The sequence below is a fragment of the Triturus cristatus genome, chromosome 10 (assembly GCF_964204655.1).
Source record: "Triturus cristatus chromosome 10, aTriCri1.1, whole genome shotgun sequence".
NCBI lineage: Eukaryota > Metazoa > Chordata > Amphibia > Caudata > Salamandridae > Triturus > Triturus cristatus.
Genome location: NC_140593.1, coordinates 1,126,361,239 through 1,126,384,024, shown reverse-complemented (window position 1 = coordinate 1,126,384,024; position 22,786 = coordinate 1,126,361,239). Strand labels below are relative to the sequence as shown.

At 50.0% G+C, this 22,786-nt stretch overlaps 1 protein-coding gene across 1 annotated transcript in view; it reads left to right on the top strand.

Moving 5' to 3' along the window:
- Window positions 1-2,587, top strand: part of RPL3L (ribosomal protein L3 like) — a 106,261-nt gene extending 103,674 nt beyond the window's left edge. The window contains exon 10 of the mRNA XM_085629373.1: window positions 2,418-2,587. Coding sequence (XP_085485499.1) covers window positions 2,418-2,477 — 60 coding nt within the window. The 3' untranslated portion in view covers window positions 2,478-2,587. The remainder of the gene's footprint in view (window positions 1-2,417) is intronic.
- Window positions 2,588-22,786: the final 20,199 nt, after the last annotated feature.

Sequence of the window (22,786 nt, the reverse complement as noted above, 5' to 3'; positions counted from 1 at the left end):
CTGAATACTTGAAATGGCCGACTGGACTTCGACCAACGTGAATGGTTGTACTGACCACATAGGATTCGGAGCCAATAGGCTCGGAGGGGCTTCACTTATAAGTGTAGAGGAGAAAGAATAAAGATCTTTAAAATAAGAGGACCATGCCTCTTCGGAAACATTTGGGGCGATTGTAGACCTGCCTTCTGATTTTCCAGTGTGGACAAGATTCCAGAACGACCTTGGGTCCTTTGCCACAAGTGCAGATGTAATAGCAGACCAACGATCTGCCTCCCATTCTAATTTTGCGCTTTTTAGCATTTTCTTATATGCTTGTCTAGCTTCTGTAACACAAAATCTATTGGCTTGGCTTAGGGCCAACAGTAGTGCAGCTTTCGCGTCCCTACAGCACCTATTGAACCATGGGTTCCCATCATTACGAGGTTTAGGCTTAGCAAAACCTATCTTATAGAAAGTGTCCTTTAATATTACGACCATTTCACTATGGATACCCATAAGTTCACCCATATCAATATCCGAGGAATTGGTAAGGGTAGGATTTGCCCTTTCGAGCAGGGGGAGTACATCTCGATATATTTTTGCCATGGATTCACTGGACGATTTCACAGCCGCCCATTGGATTCTTCTCCCACCTTGCACTATTCATAAATCACTACTTGGGGTGCTCATCGTAGCACTGTCCTCCCTGGTTAGTTGGAAGTCCATCTCAATTATCAGGGGGTTATGGTCACTTTCAATGCGAAAAGGAACGCTAAGATCTATAATTTTAGGCCACAGAGCCAAACTAGCCAAAAAATAATCTATTACAGATGCATGCCCCATGCCACTGTAAGTATACTGGGCTGGGGTATCACTCTGGAATCGACCGTTACAGGCTCTGATAGAGAACGTATAGGTAAGGGAAGTCAACTGAAGGACTAGAGCTGTCCAATGTTTTACAGGATAGGCATTAGGGGGCGGAACTGACCAGATTTCATCTTCTTCCATTGTGATCGGAGGGACCCCTTGTAGTGGTTCAAAATGGCAATTGAAGTCTCCTCCGATCAACAAGGCAACATCACCCCCAAGCAAGTGCAATAGGATGGTTAGTTTGTCTAAGGTATTAGATGTTCCACCCGATTGCACTGGTCGTGAATATATATTGATGAGTGCCAGTTTTGGTGTTTCTTTGTGAGACATCAGGATGCACGTGAGATCAGGACTATTTGTTTCTAGCCTTTTCAACGTGAATCCAATATGGACACCCACCCATATACACAGCCCCCCTGACGGTCTGCCTCTCGGGCCTTTTACTGCAGATTCCGCAAAGGTTACATAACCCAATCTATGGGTGGGACCTACCGCCCACGTTTCTTGGAATGAGCAGATCCCATGAGAATCCACAAATGTACACCAATCCGGGATATCTAAGTTAGATGTGAGGCCCGCTATATTCCAAGATAAAAATTTTAAGGTCCCTTTTGTCATTGCCTGCTTATTTCCCGAACTTCCCTCATGGCCAAACCCGACATATATATACATTTCATGAGAAGTCATCAAAATGCCTATCTTTTCTAATGTTAGGCTGCACAATGTTCCTTCTTTTCAATGCAATAGATTTGAAAATAAAAAATGAATTTGCCCAAAAAGTGATAGATCACGCCCGGACACGTACGTTATAGGTAGAAGAGGTATTTCAATGTCTCCAGTGCACCATCACGGATGCGTTTCGGCATGGTATTGAAAGATAATCTCCTGTTTCGGCATGGTATTGAAAGATAATCTCCTGTTTCGGCGTGCTATTGAAAGATAATCTCCAAACTCCCTAGCCTAATAAATTTTCAAGTTAGTGTGGGATCTGGAGCCAAAATGAATGATTCCTCACTAGTTCCTCATTTCTTAGAGGACCCTCAGAGTTCTACCCGTGAAGGACTGGTTTTTCCCTCACCCCGAAGTTAACGGTACCCACCAATATCTTCCAAAGTCTGGGGTAGGGAAAATTTGGACTGTTTCCCAGGCCTTTCACGATGTGGGCCATAGATACTTACTAAAAATGGTGGCATGTTGAGAGTATTCCACTGCAGGTCATTTCAAGAACCTCAGTGTTTCCGACCTAGAATTACATGGTCTTCAAATACTAGACCTGGGCACAGACTCTGGGCCTGGGTTCACCAGTCTGGTTTCACCACATACAGCCAGGCACCGATAAAACTGCTACAAGGAGTGGCAGTAGGCAGGAACACCCGCTGTTTTCTAACCCTTGAAGGAGCGCAGGGCGTTGGAGGACATATAGTGCTCGCCCCAATCGCACCCTAAATTTCCCCACCCCCCTGGTGTCCCTGTACCAAATTCTGGCAAAATCTTAATGATGGCTTGAATGTGGGTTTTCTGAAAAGGTTTTCAAATAGCCAGATTAACACATTTCTTGTACTTTTTAGGGTCCCCAGAAGAAGCATGCTGGCCTCTCGGAAAAACTGGAACCCCAAGAAGAATTATAGTGTCCTCCAGATTGGATCCATGAACGGCTTTATGGGGCGCCACAAATGCCTCAATACCAGTGGAATGTTTACCTCACATATTAAAATAAAGACATATGTGAATTAATAAAGTCTTTGTAAAGTCTTCATTGACCTTCCCACAGCGGCGTAGCAAGGTGGGAGCTGGGGGGCGCACAGGTTTTGGGGGTGCTCTTACCTGAGCCTGTCCGGGGCGGCCGTTGCCAGGGAATCGCCACCCTCCCGCTCTTACATTCGCCCGCCAGGCGGCCCGTGCAGTGACTGGCACAACATCTAGCTACGCCTGCCTTACGAAAAAATTGTAGGAGCGTATGAAAGAGTGAAATTTCTCTTCAGTGATTTTCTTAGGACTCTAGGAAAAGTTTTACAAATTTCATGACAATTTCAAAGCTGTTTTTTTTATTAAGAGGACACATAATGTAGAAAACTGGATTGTAGAGGCAAAAAAGAAATACACATTTAATTTTACATTATTTTTTTCCTGCATAATAATTGCTGAAAAAGAAGAAGAGCACAAATTGACTTTTTTTCAGGTGAATTAGTCTGCAAAAATGGGACACTTTGATTGGAAGCATAATATAAATGATGCCGTTTTGTCTCCTTGCGATGGTAGAGTTGCCATTTCTCACACTCATAGAGATTATGTGGGTGTGCAGAAAAGTGATATGTGTTGGTATCACCCTTCTCTCCAGTTTCTTCCATCAAAAGAATAGTTTGGTTGCTGTGTTTGAGTGTTGGGTGCACAATTTATCCAACATAACTTTATTCTCAAATCGAGGATGGCAAAGTAACTGAACTCACAACTTGCCAGGAAATAAAACCACACACACTCTCTCTCTCTCTTTTGCGCTCTCTCCCTTTCTCGCTCTCTCTCTTTCTCACTCTCTCCCTCTTACTCATCTAATATATCTTTCCCGTTACACTATATCAGTGCCACCCATCCTATGGTCGACCAGGGAACTCCTGCTTCTCTGAATCCATCTGAAGTTCAGCCTTGTGATAGGATTCCAATCTTGCAACACCTTCAATAGATTTTTTCTACCAAAATTCTCTCAAAGTCTGTCTGCTACTCTTTTCCTGTTGAGGTCATGGTCCTCACATAATCATTTTGGTTCTGCTCAATCACTCCACCATGGCATTGGTTTCTGGATGATAGAAGAATGACTGATGGTGCTGGATATCATTGATAGGGAAAAAGCTTTCATTTCATTAATGGCTAACTGAGCTCCATTACTCGTCAAGGTCACACTGGGCAAACCCTCATTTTGAACATCTCTTCCAGGAACTTTGTTCCTGACCTGGTGGCAAGACTCATGGTAAAACACACCTGAAGCCACCATGAATAATGATCTACCAGAACAATCATGAACCACTGCATGCCACCCCACCTGCTGTGGCACCCAGCACAACTTGGCCACCATATTAACACGACGTATCTTGCAACGTCAACCCTATCAGAGGTTGAGTTACTTTCCTCTCAACCTACCTTGCCTTTGTGCAGTCCATTCCTGGACACTAACAGTCTACTTCATCCTTTGGTGTGGTAATCTGCATGTCCCTCATAGCTTAACATGGCTATATTACTCATGTTTGATCTGCCAATTATGGGGCAGATTTACCAGCCCTTGCGACACTTTAGCGCCACTGTTGCGTCACTTTTGTGACACAGCGGTGGCGTGCAAAATGCGGCCAATTTACAACGTGTTCATCTAGGAAGATGTGTCATGTTGTAAAGCCCTGCGCCACATTATTCCTGCGTCAGATATAATGTATGCAGGGTAGGCGTTCCCTCGCAGGAAAGCCTCGTAAAAGTGATGCAGTGAAATCCACAAGATTTCACTGCGTCACTTCTAGGATGCCACTGTGTCAAAACCTTACGCCTGTACGCCTGCTTCAAGCAGGCATAAGGAGTGACGCAGTATAGTGGGAATAGACCTCAAAATGCATTGCTGGAGTTGCGTCGTGCTTGCGACACGACTCCAGCAATGCATGACTTTTCCCCCAACAGATGCGTCAGAATTCCTGACGCATCTGTCAATCCTTGCGCCCTGGTGCGCTGTATTGTAAATACGGCGCATCCATGGTGGCACAAGGGTTTCTCAGGGTGGCGCAGGGAAAGTGACGCATCTCTACAGATGTGTCACTTTCTTGTAAATGTGCCCCTATGTTTTTAACTGTGCAGATACAAACTCCTACAATCTTCTTGTGACATTGAAGAACCATTCAGTCTTTGGACACATGACTAGAACTCTTCAATTTCAATACTGGAACATAATACACAGTTACAAGGCGCGCCTCATGGTTTAAGATGTCACCAGAATTCTTCAATATGAATACCGGAACATATTACTCGGTTGAAAGTCATGAATTGTGTTTGTGCGCGTTCTCTCTCTATGTCTCTCTCTCTCTCTCTCTCTCTCTCTCTTCCTTTCCCTTAGTTTTTTTTGTTTTCCTACACCTCATGGCTACCACTACCAACTCAGAGCATTTTTTCACCCCAGCGATCTCTATCACCCATTCTATAAATGGCCTCTGCAGGTCCATTGCCACCATAAGATGTGTGAGTTCAGCTCCTCTGCCTCTTCTGAGAAAAGAAATGATGGACCTGATCAGTCTCCTCAAAGCTACTGCAGACTCACCGTGCAACTAACATCTCGCGATAGGAAAAAACGGCCCTACTTATAGAAAACTTTGACACTTCCAAAGGTGTCAAAAATTCCCACCTTAAATTGAAACAATGCACCCGTTACTCTTCCACCCCACAAAAAGGGAGATTAAAACAATGAGAGTAGATCAATTTCTAGGGAGACAAATAGGATGACAGTATAGGGAAAATGGTTATATCTAATCCCCAGAGAAGAACATTTAAAATGACCAATAAAAATGGACTCCCAAATAACATACACACAATCCATTTGTAATGCATAGCAATTGCAACTGGAAAAGTTTTCAAGGTTACAAATTGCATGTTGATTGGCTGTAATCTAAAACGAATGTTATTGAAGAGCCCTCAGCATTAACTTAAATTTCATATGGAAAACCATCGTCTAAGGAGGATGAGACATATTGAAGCGATGCAGGATCCTAGATCTATGGGCCACACGTATCAACCTATTTTGCATTAAAAAACGGTGCAATTCACCAAGGACCAGATGTACAACCTGCCAAATAGCGCCTCGCAATTTATGAGGCGCTATTTGGCATGTACAACAGTGTGTTTAACACTTTTTGCGATTCCCAATGGGGTCGCATATTGCGAGGCTCATGAATATTAATGAGCCTCTCGCAATTTGCAAGCCCATTGGGAATGACAGTGATGCATTTAAAAAAAAAAAAAAAATGAAACATTTTCGTTTAATTTTTTTAAGGGCAGGCAGTGGTCACTGGCACCACTGGCTGCCCTTAAAAAATAATATTGCATACATTTGCATTTGCGAATGCCTTACCACCTACTTGAAGTAGGTAGTAATTTGCGAGTGTTTTGCGACCACAATTGCGGTCGCTATTAGGAAGGGAACGCCCCTTCCTAATAGCTAGTCGCAAAACAGTATTTTGCGAGTCGCAATTTATTTGCGAGTCACAAAATACTATTTGTACATGGCCCATGCTTTTTATCATGTGCAAACGGGTCTAACACCCGTTTGTGCACGCTAAAAAGCATCGTACATCTGGACCCAAATTTGACTGTTAGTGAATGTAAAATAGCCTTTCAAGATGTATGAAAGGCTATGGAGGCGCATTTTAGGTAATTGCAATTTTTTGCGATTACCTAAAATTGTAATCCAAATAGGGAATTACAATTTACGATTCCCTAAGCATATTTACCAAACATTTCCTAAATGCAAACTGGGCATTTAGGAAATGCTATTACCATTGACTCCAAGTTGACGGTAACCATCTTTCTGAAAATGACAATAAGTGAATTTTTCAAAGTGCCATGTAGCGCACACATGCCTGCGCTTTACATATGCAAATTCTTTTTTTAGGGAGTGCTTCAGGGAGCCATATGCCCCCAGGCACCCTTGGATTTGCATTTCCTAATTTGCGATTACCACTTAGGTAATTGCAAATTAGGTAATGCAAAACCATTTGCACCTATGGGCCTTTTGGCCCATTGGAACGAATGGAGTAGCATTTTCTAATTGTGATTCCCTAATTGTGATTGCGACTCTGTAGAAATCGCCATTAGGGAATCACTATTTTCTTACATACCATTTTGCATTCTCTAAATAGCGATGACCTAAAATTTGCTATTTAGGGAATGCAAAATGGAACTTTAATACATGTGGCTCTAACTCTTCTTGCTACAGAAAGTCCCTCAAGGGCAGAAAACAAATTTAGCACTGCCACCTACTGGAGGCAAAAGGTGAGGAAACTGACAACGTTTGTGAAAATTCATAATGGCACCACTTAAAGCTGGCAGCACCATCGAAATAACTTCGGGCTATATTCACAAGAACGTGTGATAACTATCGCAAGAGTAGCGTAACGCAACTTTCAATATCGCAGCCTATTGCGGGAAAATTACGCCGTGCCAACGTGGAATTCACAACAAGGCGGTAGCTTGCGATAGTCACCTGATAACCCGCCAAATCTCCGTGTGAAAATCAACGCCACGCCGCATAAATGCGATACGTGAACGCATAAAAACATGCGATGAGGCCAACCGCGGTACAAAAAGTTGCAAAAACCAGCCACAGGCCTGCAAATCCCACGCGTCTGGCGGAACAACGCACCATAAAATCCACAGAAAAAATACACCAAAAACAATCCAAAGCGCGTAGCAACACGGATGCACCCTGACACAGCGCAGGGGCCAACTCGAACCCCACAACCCCCACAGACTACAAGCATGGAACAACGGGGTCGGGGAAGGCCAAGGAGAAGAGGGAGAGGAAGACAGGGTGCAGACCGCAGGAAAACAAGACCAGCGTCACGGAGGTGTCAGAACACCACCAGCAACTGACCCACTAGCAGACCACCTGGATTGCAGTCGGAGTGCCCAGGAGGCCAATAGGTGCCAGCATGATGTGACAACCTAAACCAGGCACAAGCTCGCTGCCAACAGGAAGGCAGCAACGGTGACAGGAGGTGGCAGTCCAGCGAAACTGGAGGAGCTGAAGTAAACCCAGGCCACAGTCATCAGTGTGGAGATGGTGCAAGGAGTTGGGTGTACGGACACAGCTCGAGAGGACCTGACACAACATCAACAGGGAGTGCAACTAACAGGTACTGGGGGGATGGGGGGAGTGGGCACTATGGCATACATGCATGAGGTGTAGCACACTGCACACCCACAATCACCCAGGTCCATAGCCCGATCCCCTTGGCACACTGCAGCACACACACATAGCACGAACAGCACACCCACATTGACGACAACGAGGAACAAAGCGCATAACCGACACTGCAGAACAGAGGACACAACTGGCTCCGCACATGCACAGAAACATGCCTACTACATCTGACGGAGCCGGAAACTGTGAAATGGAAATGTACGCGTACAACATCACATGCGTCATGTAAACCAAATGTACACTGTCCCGCAGAAGAATCCAGCACCCCCCAAACAGTCACAATGTACATTGCAATACAGTCTGAATGCAAACCTGCACAATGCGCCAACATATATGTCAACGCACCACCCCTTCACCTCGCAGAGTGGCACATGACACCTTCAGCAGAGCACAGAATAGAACACATCAGTGATGCCGGAGAGGACCACCACACCGTCAACACGGACGCCCTACAACAGCACTTGGATATCCCACACAACCCCCCACCAGGACCCGGAAAGCCAAGCTACTCAGAGGGGAACCCCCAGCCTGCAACAGACCGCACAGCAGGAAGCACCCGCAAGCACAGTTGGCTCACGACACTTCACCCACCCACACATTGCACCCCAATGCCATGTTCCTGCATGCCAAAAGGAGGTGGCCCAACAGGTGTGGTTGGGGGCCGAACCAGAACACATACATAGGTGTCCATCACCCTTCAGGAGCCACCAAAACCCCACTAAGGAGACCCACACTGCCATAGAGACACATGCAGTTGCACATTCACAGTACAGAACCACGGGCAGGGGCCCTCAAATTGCAGTCACACACTCATGTTGGCTCTGCGTACGACGGCCCTGGCCACTCCCCTTACGAATTGAGTGGGTGATGACAAAGCTACATGTCCAAGCTCCAACCCGCTGCCTCCAGTGACACGTCTGCATCCGATGTACACAGCACAATGTAATGGCGTCAGGCCCAGGGCCTTCATGCATACAACAAGACCACAGGGACACACGCAGATATCATGTTGAACTGGCTACGGGCACATGTGCCCGGCCCCTTTATTGGCAGGGCCACATGTACAGTGACACCTGTGCTGGATGTGTGTGGGGTGAGTGTAAGCCATTCTGCACGGAATGTCTGGTGCTGGCAACCAGTTGAACATTAGACACCAGTGCAAAGGAAACAAAACACATGAATAAAAGAGTCAACTGGTGAGCAACATGGAGGGAGCCGGAGAAAGTCCAGAGGACAGCCAACATGCAAACAGAAGTGTCCGTGAGTTGCAGTGCACTGGGGATGGGACTAGAGATGAGCGCGCCCATGTGAAGAAAAAGTCTCGGATTGTGTCCCTCCGACAGACACCTGATGAAGATGCAATGGGGTGTGTAATACCTGCATCATCTTCCCCATCAACGTCTCAGGGCCCCCACACTGTTTGAGGTGACGTAGCTGCGTAACCTCTCCACAGCTCAAACCTCAATCAGTAACGGACAATGACTTGCGGTGCACTGAGTCACTGGCACCTGGAGTGCTGAGTAGGGTATCAGGCCGATGATAGCATCCACGACAGGTCTGAGCAACTCCATAAGTCTGTCAGGACCACCGTGTCGACTGTGGCAGATGGCTGTTGGAGGTGGTCCTTGAGGTGGTGGCATGTGCCTCCTGCGGTGATGCCACGTCCGGGCCGGTCAGGACTCGATTTGGTGTGTGAGCCTGGTGGGATGCTGTTGGACACAGAGAAATGGCATTGATGACCCCAAGGCCAACACTTCAGGGGCCATCCAATATCTCAGAAGAAGGGGTCCTGGACCTGACCAGCACAGCGCCCGGCACAGGCACTCAGCCACGGGACAGTGACTTGCGTTACAGTCAGATGGGCCATGCGACCTGAGCGGGTCACCATTAATGTCCGAGGTATATGTTGCGGAGGGTATCGGGGGACAGTGGAAGGTGTCCTCCAGGGCATGACGCCGAAAGGTTTGATTTTATCCAGAAGCAGCAAATGGAGGAGTTGAATGTGACAGCCTCGTTGCCACCACCAATTAGGTATCAGCTACATGAGGATGAAAACTGCCTCCTAGTTCATAGACTCAGACGCCACCAAAGTTCGACCAGACAGTGTCCATGATTGTCGGGGAACAGACTTAGTGGCACCGGGGCTGAGAGGGGATGCTGTCTGCGACGATGCCGGTATGCTGATACGAACTTAGCCATTGCAAAATGAAGAGTCTGTGACCTTCTGGACCTCAGTGTAGGCCGGAGGCAGCGGTCAGCAGTGGCCCACAGCCACGTGTCATTGGCTAGCGAGGCACAGAGTTAGTGACACAAGGGCAGTTGTCGGTAGTGTTCGATCACCTCTGTAACGATGATCTTGTTCCCTCCGGACTGCAACGCTTCATCCTCTTACGCCTCTCTGTGCGTGCGATGACATGTATTCTGCCTTTTGAATAACCGATGTTCAGATCCAAATCTGTGACCCACTCGTGCGCAGCGTAGGCCGAGGGCAGTAGTCCACATAGGGCCACAGACACGTGTGGTTGTGATGCCATGCACAGACTTGTTGGCACCTCATCGAAGTGAGTATAGTGACTTGTCCTATGCCTTAAATGGTGTTCACTGCCATGGTGTAATCAAGACTCAGTTCCAAATGTGTGACCTACCTAACCGTGGTGTAGGTCTGAGGCAGCGGTCAGCACGGCCCATTCACCGAGTGTCACTGGCATAGGTTGGATGGCCCCACCGGCCTGCATAGTTCAGGTTCAGTGGCACCACGTGTTGAGACACCTCCATGTATGTGACCCGGGTTTCGTCCGGACAGAGACGCATCTTCCTCTTACTCCTCTCCGTGCGACCACTGGTATGGACTCTGCCATTCATGATTTGCGCCCAGGTGCTGGATTTGGGACCTACTGGTCCGCAGGGTAGTCCTGGTCCCTCATCCACGTATCACCAGCTGGCGTTGAACAGGGTTAGTGGCACCACGTGTCGCAGGCTGGCGTTGAACAGGGTTAGTGGCACCACGTGTCGCAGGCTGGCATTGAACAGGGTTTGTGGCATCACGTGTCGCAAGAAGCCCATATGGAACTATGCCTCACTGATCGAAGGGAGTCTGGTGCTGTTGCCGGTGGTCTGGATTTGGGGTCACTGCCATTCATGACTCAGGACACAGTTTCACACATGGGACATACTGGGCCAGGAGTAGGCCTGAGGTAGCAGTAGAGTACGTCAACGAAAAAGGACTAAAGCGGGCCCGTGTCGTGGAGGCCATGATGGTCTGAGGAGGCTGCCATGGTCACGGGACTCGGGCCTGGAGCTTGATCCAGAATGTGGTGGGCCCTCCTTGACACATGCCGGTGTCGGCAGGTGATCAGTGAGGCCTGGCTGCCTGACGGGTTTGTGGTCTGGCAGGCGAACAGCTTCGCAGGTAACTCCGCTCTAGAGGACGGCGTCAGCCTCATGGCAGGGTGAGAGGCGCTGCCCTGGCAGAGACGTTGGGCTTTCCGGAAGGGCTACGTGCTACTTATTCACACCCCTACGCTGGTGTGGCGTACGCTGGGCCATCCCACTCTGGTCACGCTTGGGGGGGGCATAACAGGTAAAATTTCCGCGAGGTCCCCCACTGGCTGTGGTGACATGGTTGCGTCCACTGTCCACTACACTCCATACACCAGAGGTGTATGTCGCCATGGATATGGGTGTGTGCTGTATACTGCGGTCTGTCCAGCACATCTCCGCCACTCTTGGCATTGTGTACTTTCCCAATCATGGTACTACTGCATCCTTCACACATGCCTGTTTGCCACCTCTCCCCACATTCAGCTGTTGTGTGGCTGAGGGGCCATGCCGTTGACGGCTCATGTTCACGGCTTGGCCGGGTAACCATTGTGAGTTGTTCTGTCATGTCTGGTGGGTGGGCATGTTGTTGTGCATGTTGGTTGTGATTTTGTGATGTGTGCATTGCCAGAGTTGTGATTTGCATGGTTGTGGAGTTGAGGTGAGTGGGGTGTTCATTTGGAACTTGCCAAGGGGCTGTGCATTTCCCTTGGTGCCATCCTGAGAACGCTGGTTGCTAATGGACTATCGGAGGATGGAGGAATCATGCACACTGGCTGTGTATTTGAAGGCGACATTGTTGGAGGTCCCACGGTGTTCTGTTGTTGCCTGCATATTGGGATGGGACGTATGCTTTCTGTTGTGGTGATTGTGTGCTGTGTCACCGGGGGGCACAGGTGGGACATGTGTGCTGTGGATTGCCCCCAATACGTGCGTGCATCCTCCTATGGCGTATGATCCTTGCTTGGTCTCCAGTGTGACTTGCGCATTGTGTTGGACGTATGGTTACTGGGGTCCCAGGGGGATGGTGATGTCCAGGACAGGTGTGAGGGACTTGGATGTGGCTGGCAGTGAGACTCCTCCGACTCTGGCAGGTGTTGGTTGGGGGGGTGCCAGGGGCCAACAGGTGTAGCCAAGCCAGCAGCCTGGTGTGGGGTGGGATGTTGGTTGTCCGCTTTGTTGGTGCCGTAGGCCTGTTGGGCGATGATGGTCGGGATGCGCGGGATGGTTGTCCCTTTCAGCCTGTGGTGGGTGGTGACATTGTGAGAGGTTGGGTCTGTGAGGCTGGTATGCTTCCTGAGGGTCCGCTGTCTTTGTCTGCGCTGCGTCTGTGGTGGTCTGGGGGGGGAGGTGGGTGTTGTGGCCCTCTTGGGTGTCCAGGCCGCATGATGGGTGGCTCCATGGCATCTGTTGCCCTTCAGATGTGGCCCTGGGCTGTGCTCCCTTTTGTTGTGCAGGCTGCCATCCAACTTTACACCAGTTCAGAGCAGGTGTAGATTTCCTGGTGCTAACGCGCCTTGGCACCTGTTTTGTGTTTTTATCGCATTTCTGTCTGGTCGTTGAGAATGTTGAGGTGTGATGTTGCGGCTTTTGGCACCGGAACACCCACTCTGCCTCTCATTAGCGATAGTTGTGGTGGGCCTCTGTGGCGATGTTTTTTGCAGCTGCTATCGCGGGTAAACTGGTGCTGTGGGCTGTTAACATCAGCTTGTGAATGGGGCGATAGATTTATCGCAACTTTGGCTGCGATAAAGTGCCGTTGGCGTGGCGATAGTTTCTTGTGAATATGCCCCTTACTTGCTTGGACAAATACCACCTTCATAAAGTTTTCCAATGCCAGAGGTATACTTGCGAGGTCGAGGGCTGTCTCCACTGCTGCATCTGCATCACTTGTTGTCTGGACTGAGCCTGGCTTTGAAAGCCCTTACACAAAATCGATCAATTCAATTCATAGAAGCATTGAAACAACTCATTTTAGGATCCTGAGGATTTGGAGAGACGTGAGCTGGCAACCTTCAGACTTGGATTTTTTTTGGTATCCACATAGGTGTAAGGAGACAACAGTGCCAACTTTACTGAACCATACTTGGGACCAGATAAATTAAGGACATTTTTATTGAGTACTACGTTTCGGGTCAGATACAACTATAAGCCACTGATGCCAATTCTTAATGGTTCTAATGTCAACTTGAATAAAGCTACCAATAGGCAGGGGCGTGGCCTGATGCCAATGGAGGAGGATAAGGCGGTCCTGGCCGAACACCACCATCCAGAGGCATCCTGTTGCAAGCATTCCCAGATTAGCCAGTGGCGGCTCCTCCGCTAAGGCTGGAACTGCTGCCCTGGTTGGCCCCCGGGAAATGACTCAGAACCCGTGGACAGAGGCCTGCAAAGCCATGCTCCCGCCTCGCAAGATGCCGCTGTGGCTGCGCACTTGTGGGCGGCCGCATCCCTGCACCTGACTTTGGCTCTGGCGGGGTTCAGAGAGTTCCCCCAATTGACAGGGCTGCTTCAGACCGCTGTGGCCGCATTGGAGGCGGCAGCAAGAAGCCCTAGTGCCTGCAGAACTGGACTAAGCGCATACATGCCAATAGACCCGATTCAAGTTGGGGACTCCTGATTTCAAGCCAAAAATGGCTTTATTTTAGCTGACTCCCACCTGAAATAGCATCTTCTTCAATAGAAGTCAATGGGGAAATTACTTTCTCACGATTTCTGTTTAAAGATCTCCCACTTCCCTATCCTAAAATGATGGCATTTATGCTAAGCATTGGAGGTGAGTGCTGGACTATTGGCCAGGTTGGCCTTGCTGGGGGTGATCCTGGGGCCTGCGAGATGGCAGAGGCCCAAAGACTGAGTGGAGCTTGAGGTGACTTGGCCTCCATGATGGCAGCTGAAGTTGATGGATGGCCCCAGCTTTAATTCTCCCAGTGTTGTGCTTCAGAAGGAGGGGTGCTGGTCCTACGGCCCCTAGTGGATGGATATGTGCAGGGAGAAGTGAAGACTTACCTCTAGAGGCCTCCCTGACTGCTGCCTGGGCTCCTGTGGGTGATGTTCTAAGTCTGAAGTTGCTGGTGGACCCACCCATCCGATGACTAGGGGAGGATTGATCAAACTGGCGCCTGACTTGTGGAACATTTGGTGTTGCCTGTGGGAGCACTGTGTCGGACTCACTGCTGCCAGTAGAAGTCTGCAATAATGGCAAATACAACAAAAAAAGGATTTGGCAGACCCGGTGGCCCACTATGCGTGTAACCAGCGATGTTGACAAAGGTGGCCTGGCTATTTCGCTCCTGGCTGGGGGACATCATCAGGTCACACTGTAGGCTTTCTTGCAGCAATCGCAGACTCACAGGAGGCCCTTGAACTGAAAATAGATACCATGGTGGCAGATATGGGGATTCTACCTGATGACCAGAGAAGGCTTGTGAAGCAAGTCGTGACCACTGAAATTACCTTGGGAGACATGTCACCGGAGGTGGAATCACTGCGAGGGCACATAGCAGACATGGAGAGGAGACTTAAGGCTCTGGAACTTGGAGCGGAAGACATTGAAAACAGGGTCTGGAGAAGCAACATAAGGGTGATAGGCCTGCCAGAAAGGGCCCGGGGGCCCAATATGTGTTCCTTCTTGGAGACATGGTTGAAAACAGAGGTGGCGTCGGAAGGTCTTTCCTCCTTTTTTGTGTTGGAGCAGGCACACCATGTCCTGGCATGGCCCCCTCTGCCTGGGGCAGCCCTCAGGTCTATGGTGGTCAAGCTGAAACATTACAAGGACCTTGATCATATTTTGAGACAAGCCAGATTGAGGGGGGACCTGATGATTGACAAGCACAGGATAATGGTATTCCTAGACTTTATAAGAGATGTACAGAAGCAGAGGTCCCCTTTTTTGGAAGCTAAAAAGCGCCTCCGCTAGCCGGGAGACCAAAATGCAATGCTTTTCTCAGCAAAATTGTGAGTGGTCACTGGTGATGGGGTGCAGTTCTTTATGTTGCCACAGAAGCTATGGGACTAGATTGACCGCTTTCCACATTCTGCCAATATCCCTAGAACTACTGGTTGTAAACTCTCCCGGAGGCCGCCCCAGAAGGCAGGCGTGGAGTGGTAGCATTGATCTCTTCTAAGACCAAAGACCATCATGAGCAACTGAGAGCAGATGGGTGGTGGCAACACAGAGTGTGGCGGGTGAGCCCTTTGTATCCAGTAGGAGACATGGAACCAAAGCACATGGACTCTGACCGAGCCTCGATATCCACGCAGGACTTGGAAGATGTCTTGGCCCAGATTACACCCCGTACTGTTGATGATCATCTCTGCTATGTAGTACGTGGTTGCTACTGTAGTAAGTGGAGGTGTGTTGGGGGACTATGGATGGAATGTAGCTACCTCACCTCTGCATGTGAGTTGGGCTGGTCGGGTGTATAACTGACTTACCAGTTTCTATCTGGATGGTTTGCTGTGACTCTGGGAGGCACCCCTGTTTGCGTAGCCCCTTACTGCTGTTACACATGTGCTGTCTGTACGTGTGATTGTTGTTAATCTACTGGTTTGCATGGGGGGATGTTTCCTTTTTGTCCTGGAGTTGGATATGTTTTTGTTGGGTTGGCCCTGTCTGCTGATACGTTATCCCAGAGTCATGGTCCTAGACATGTGAGGCCTGGGGGTGGGCTGGGTCCCCTACCTTGATGCTGGGCTCCCTGCATTTCATCCAACTATGGCTGCCTCCACAACATATAATTTTATAGCCTGGAAAGTCTGCAGGCTTAATAATCTGTCTAAATGTTACAAAATGCATTCCTATCTCATGAGGCAGGGGTTCATATTGCCCTTCTACAGTGGACCCATTTAACTGCAGCTGTGGGGCTGGCACTCCACAAACGCTGGTGGGGTCAGACCTGCACTACTGCAATATCAGCTTTTGCAAGAGGAGTTCTTCTGTGGATACACCCTGGGGTTCCTATTCAGAAGGCTTGGGAACTGATGGAAATGGCTGGACGGTATGTGGTGGTCCTGGGCATGCTTGCTGGCTGTGATCTGGCTGTGTTCAGTATCTATGTCCCCAATACAGACCAAGTGGGGTTTCTGGATGAGTTGTCTGGGCTCTTAGCCCAATTCATGATGCATGCTGTGCTTCTGGGAGGGGATTTTAATAGTGTTGCAGATCCCACGCTAGATTAATCCCATCCACCTTTATGTGACACCCCAGTTGTCGAGCTGGCGTGGAAGTTCTCAAGTTGGCAGCTCCAGTGGGGACTGGTTGATTCATGGAGGCGCACTCACCCTCTGGACAGGGACTGCTTTTTCTATTCAGGTATGCATGAGTTACATTTCTGTATAGTTACATTCCTTTGCACACCCGGGGAGCATGTGGCTGTACAGAATGTTGAGTATTTGGCCAGAACCCTCTCCGATCATACCTTGGTTTGGCTCTCTCTGTATTGGGAGTTGGCATACCTCTGTGTCCCGGATTAGTGTTCAGGGGTCGATGCTTTGAGGGACCCAGTGTTCCACCAGTCAATTGCCGAGGAGATGAGGAGTACTTTGAGGATAACACACCCTTGGCTTCCACGCTGCTGCTTGAGTGGGATGCTTTCAAAGCTGTGATCCAGGGACGCTGTATTGCTGAAGCGGTGGGAGTATGGTGTTGCGCTAGTTGAAACCCAGGAGGCAGCGCTGCGAGATTTGGAATAGGGCTAGACCAGGGAACGCGGCTTTGCAGCAGTGGCTGTTGTATGCCAAGAAAGCGCTGACAGGACATGTTGAAAAGCTCTGTTGCTTTGACTACCAGGACTATATCGTCAGGGCCCATGCTGAGAGGGACAAAGCAGGATTCCTACTGATGTGGCTGGCTAATCCCACCAAGAAGGGCTCCTTGAACCTGGAAATTGAGTTGGTGCAGGGGGAGCAAATCTATGTGCAGGACAGCATTACTGAGAGTATTATACCTCTCTGTATGCGGGAACTCCTGCTCAAGGGCCACAGAGGGTGGATGCTTTTTTGGACACAGTGGCCCTCCTGACGATTACCCGGGAGGAGGCGAGCAGTGATATTACACTCTTGGAGATTAAAGCCACGGCGAAGAATATGGCCTGGGTGAAGGTGCGTGGTGCAGATTGGCTCCTGTTGGAGTTCTATTACACATATGTGGATGTCCTTGCCCCAAAATTGGTAGAGCTATGCAGTGCAGCATGGCACCTTGGCCATCTACCGGCCCCTATCTGTGAGGCGTTAGTGTTTCTGCTGATGAAGCCTGGCCGCGCAACCCCTTGATGCGAGAGCCTACAGGTCATTATCGATGCTTTATGTCGATTATCAAATTCTTAGTTAGAGTCCAGCAACATGTCTGCTGCCCTACATGACTCGGTTGATACACATGGATCAGGCAGGGTTTATACCGGAGCGCAACACCACGCTCAATATCCAGAGACGCTTGGCACTGTTGGCAGTTGACACCTATGATAAGGGAAAGGTGGTTGCCATGGCAATAGATATCAAGGTCTTCAATAGTCAGACTGGGTTTTTGTATACTGTACTGGAGAAGCTGGGTCTTCGCCCCGGTTATGTGAGCTGGACTAGGCTTCTATACTCAAGTTCCACAGCTTGAGTGAAGACTGACAGAGTAATTTTGGTGACATACGAGTTGGGGCAGGGGACTTGACATGGGTGCCCACTTTCCCCATTGCTCTTCACATTGGCAGTTGAGCCCTTATCCTGTAGTGCAAGGTCCAGTGCTCATTACAGGGGTTTAGAGGTCGGGGGTCCATTCATAACATTGCCTTATATTCTGATTATATGCTATTGCTCTCACGCAATGTGGATACAGACCGCTGGGGGCTGTGGGATTTTTGGATTGGATGGGGCAGTGTCAGTCTTGCGTATAAATTGGCAGAAGTCTAGCCTGTTCCCTCTCGGTAGGGGTTTGCATCCATCCCCGGACCTGGGGTAGTTGATGTTGGAGGCTACTGACCTGCAGTATTTGGGGGGCAAAATCTACCATGACCCGCGGGACCTCTTGGAGGGGATTGTGGTAGCCGCTGGCCTGGTTCTGCGATCCAGCATGGAATTTTGGAAATCATTGGCGCTATTAGTGCCTGGATGGGTTGCTCTGCTATGATGGTGGCCCTTCAGCAACTGCTTTACTTCTTTTCGGAAGGGCCACTAATCCATTGGAGTGTGTTTTGGGACTTTGAATTGCTGCTGATTGATTTTGTGTGGGGGTCTGGCAGGCGTCGGGTAGTGATAACTAAGTTTTAATACTCAGTAGCGGAGGGGGGTTTGGTAGCCCCAGATTTTGAATCTTATTATCTGGCAGGGCAAATGCAGTGGTTTACTCAGGGGGTTTTATTGTCGACGGTTCTCTGAGGGAGCAGGAGACCCCTTTGTTCCTGAGACCTGGAAACTGTTTCAACTGCTTTTGAGCCCCCGACGTCTTCACCGAGAGGGCCCTTGGGAGATGATAGTCATTCAACATTGTTGGCTACGGTGCTTGTAAAAAACTCATACATGGTTTCCATATTCTCCTGACTTACCTTTGTAATGGCTGGGGTTGGTGTCGCGGGCTCTCTGAGTGGGAGGCCACTGGTATCTATCGAGTGGGGAACCTCTTTTGTGCCGGTGAGCTGCTCCAGTTTGAGGACCTACAGCTGGAGTTTGAACTCCCGGATTACCAGTTCTTGTTGCAATTGCGATGAGTAAACAACATTGGGGGGCCAGGATGGCTGAGCCCCCTACACATAGGAGCTGTCATCTAATTTGCACATCTACTGGACGTCACAGGGTGGATACATCCTTCTATGAGGCTTTCAGAGCAGATATTTTCACTCTGCTGATGGAACTTTGGGAGAAGAGGGATGGGGGTTTGGGAGCCCCTATCCCAGAGGCAGACTGGTTGAAATTCTGGAACATGTCCCAAAAGTGCCTAGGAGTGCAAGATCAAATGAATTAACTTTGTAGTGCCTCCACAGGACTGATCTTATGCCTAGCAAAATAACCAGATACTACCTGACTTCTGGGGCAGCATGCCCTAGATGTGGCTAGCTTGGTGCTGAGATGCATCCTATGGTATGGACCTGTTCGTCCCTTTTGGGATTTTGAGAAGCGGTGACAGAATGCGTCAATGACATTACATATCGCTCAATTCCTTGCTCCCGAATTCATGTTTACTGGGTGGTTCCCACAACAGCCCAAATTTAAGGCCACCTATAAATTCATTTATTTGGCAATGGTTCTTTCTAAAAGGCAAATTAAGATGCATTGCAAAGGCAGTGGAGGTCCCAGTGTGGCTGAATGGCGTGATGAGCTTGCTAAACTGGCTAGTTTTGAAAGTAGTGTGCTGCTCTGAGGGGTGGCGAGAGGGCAGTGCTCCATTGATATAATGCGTGTGTTTAAGAGCTTGGTTGACTGTATGAACAAGCCAAAGCCTTGCCTCACAAGAGGGCTCCTCACGGAATGGGACTATTCTGGAAGACGGCAGAGTTTGAGGGGTACTGACCAGGAGAAGGGCCAGGAACACTGACCCAGCACAACCCGCCCGCAAGAACACACCCGAACCGAAGACCCTGAAATGCATCCTCTTCAACGTCCGATCACTCCACAAACACGCCACCGAAATCTGGGACGTCCTCGACAGCACCACCTCAGACGTAACATTCTTCACCGAAACCTGGACTAACACCACCTTGGGACCGGACATCGCCATTCCCCTAGGATACAAGATCTCCAGGAAGGACCGCCCCACCTGCCCGGGAGGGGGAATCGCCATCGTCCACAAATCCACCCTCCTCATGAGCACGCTCCCCGACGAGCCCACAGACCTGATGGAACCCCTTCACTTCAAGATACTGGCCAGCCCTACCACCACCCTCCGGGGAACCCTCATTGACCGACCCCCCGGACCCTGCGGACCATTCGCCAACTCCATCATGGACATCATCTCCCCACATGCCATCGCATCCACCAACTACACTCTGCTGGTAGACCTCAACTTCAACCTCGACAACCAACTGGTCTCCAGCACCACATCCCTCCTGGACAACCTCCACAACATTGGACTCCGCCAGATCGTGACCGAACCCACAAACTCAGCAGGACACACCCTCGACCCCCTCTACAAGAAACTCAATCACTTTCAGCCACACCACCGAACTCCCATGGACAGACCACCAATGCTTCCACTTCACCTTCAGAACACCCACCATCCACAGGCACCAGCACCTGCTCCCACGAAGAAACTGGACGAAAATCACCGACGACCAGCTCACCTCCGCACTCAGCAGCTCCACCTCAACCATCGCGGAAGACGACGACCCCAACACGGCAGCCCGAACCCTGTACAGATGGATCTCCGACAGCGCCAACACCATAGCCCCCCTCAAGAAAAACAGCAACTCTCCCGCTAAGAAAGCCAGATGGTTTACCATCGAACTTTGAGAGCCCAGACGCATGTGCCGCAGCCTCTAAAAGGCCGGGAGTACTCCAAATCCACAGAGGGCCACAACGACTTCAGAGCCACCACCAACGCTCACCACCAACTGATCAGAAAAAAGCGATTGAAGACAGAATCTCCACACACGTGCACAACAGCAAAGAACTCTTCAGCATCATCAAGGAGTGCACCCAACCCACCGAGTCGACTGACATCCCTCCCTCACAAATGACCTCTGCAACAAACTCAGCGCTTTCTTCCACCACAAAATCAAGAACATCTACGACAACTTCGACGAAGACAACCAACACACTGAACCCTCACCAGCCACCTCCAACACCCTGAAGCCAACGATTGACAGCTGGACAGCCCTCACCACCGAAGACACACTGAAGACAATGAAGTCAATCCACTCCGGGGCCCCCACGGACCCCTACCCCCACCACATCTTCAACAGAGCTGCTGACACCATTGCACCCATGCTCCGCCACACCATCAACTGCTCCCTGGTGGACTCCTCGTTCCCTGATGAATGGAAACACGCCGAGATCAACCCCCTCCTGAAGAAGCCTCGGCAGACCCCACCGACCTCAAGAACTACAGACCCATCTCCCTGTTCCAGCTGCAGCGAAAGTCAACAGCCAACTCGCAACCTTCATTGAAGAGCACAACATCCTCGACTCCTCCCAATCCGGCTTCAGAAAAACCCATAGCACTGAAACCACCCTCCTCGCTGCAACAGATGACATCCGCTCCCTACTGGACAGAGGAGAAACAGTAGCCCTCATCCTCCTCGACCACTCAGCGGCGTTCGACACAGTCTCTCACCCCACCCTAATACGCAGACTCCACGGCGCAGGAATCCGGGACAAGGCCTTCGACTGGATCCACTCCTTCCTCTCTGGCAGAACGCAGCGGGTCAGACTCCCCCCTTTCCTCTCGGACCCTACACCAACCACCTGCGGAGTCCCCCAGGGGTCCTCCCTCAGCCCCACACCCTTCAATGTCTACATGGCTCTGCTCACCCCCATCATCAGAACCTACGGACTCAACATTGTGTCATACGCAGACGACACTCAACTCATCCTCCCCTTGTCCAACAAACCAAACACCGCTAGACACAACTTTCAAGAAGGCATGGAAGCCGTCACCAAATGGATGAAAAGCAGCTGCCTACAACTCAATATCGACAAAACAGAAGTACTCATCATGGGCCCAAACCCTGACACCTGGAACGACACCTGTTGGCCCCTCGCCCTTGGAAGCCCACCCACCCCCATGGACCATGCACCCAACCTTGGAATTGTCCTGAACTCCAAGCTCAAAATGGACTGCCAGGTCAACTCTGTCACATCCTCCTGCTTCCACACCCTCCACCTCCTACGTTAGACCTTCAAATGGATCCCCCTCGAGCACAGAAAGACCGTCACTCACGCCCTCATCACCAGCAGACTTGACTACGGCAACGCACTCTATGCCGGAATAAACAAAAACCTCACCAGAATGCCGCCGCATGACTGGTCCTCAATCTGCCAAGACACTGCCACATCTCCAAGCATCTGCGCACACTCCACTGGCTCCGCATCGAGGCTAGAATCACCTTCAAGATTCTCACACACACACACAAGGCTCTCCATGACAGCAGACCAGCATACCTGAACAGCCGACTCAAATTCCACGCACCTCTAAGGACCCTACCAACGGCCCAGCTCTCCTACGCAGTGATTCCCCACACCAGAAAGATCAGATCGGGAGGCCGCTCCTTCTCCTTCCTCATGGCGAGAGCCTGGAACGCCCTTCCGCTCCACCTCAGACAGACAACATCGCTCCCCATGTTCGCGAGAAATCTCAAAACCTGGCTCTTCGACAGACCCCCTCATTGATGTACTGGAACCTGCACCCCCCCCCCCCCCCCCCTCTCCCAACACGCCTTAAGACCCTTACGGGTGATTAGAACATTGGAATGTGGAGCATTCCATTGTAGACAATGGAGTGCTCCATGCTTCTACGGGCCGGTAAAGGCCCGCAGAGCAACATTCCAATGTCTTACAAAAGCAGGGGATTTAAATCCCCTCGAGCTTCGAGAAGCCTTTGTTTAATTTGTTAGAACATTCTGCCCTCTAGTGGCAGTCCAGCTGCTTTTGTTAAAAGTCCCTCGCATTCGGCTCGGGCCTTTAACGCTGCAGCGGGCCTTTAATAGCCGTATAGCCCGCTACGGCGGGCTATAAGGCTATAGTAGTTGCACTTAA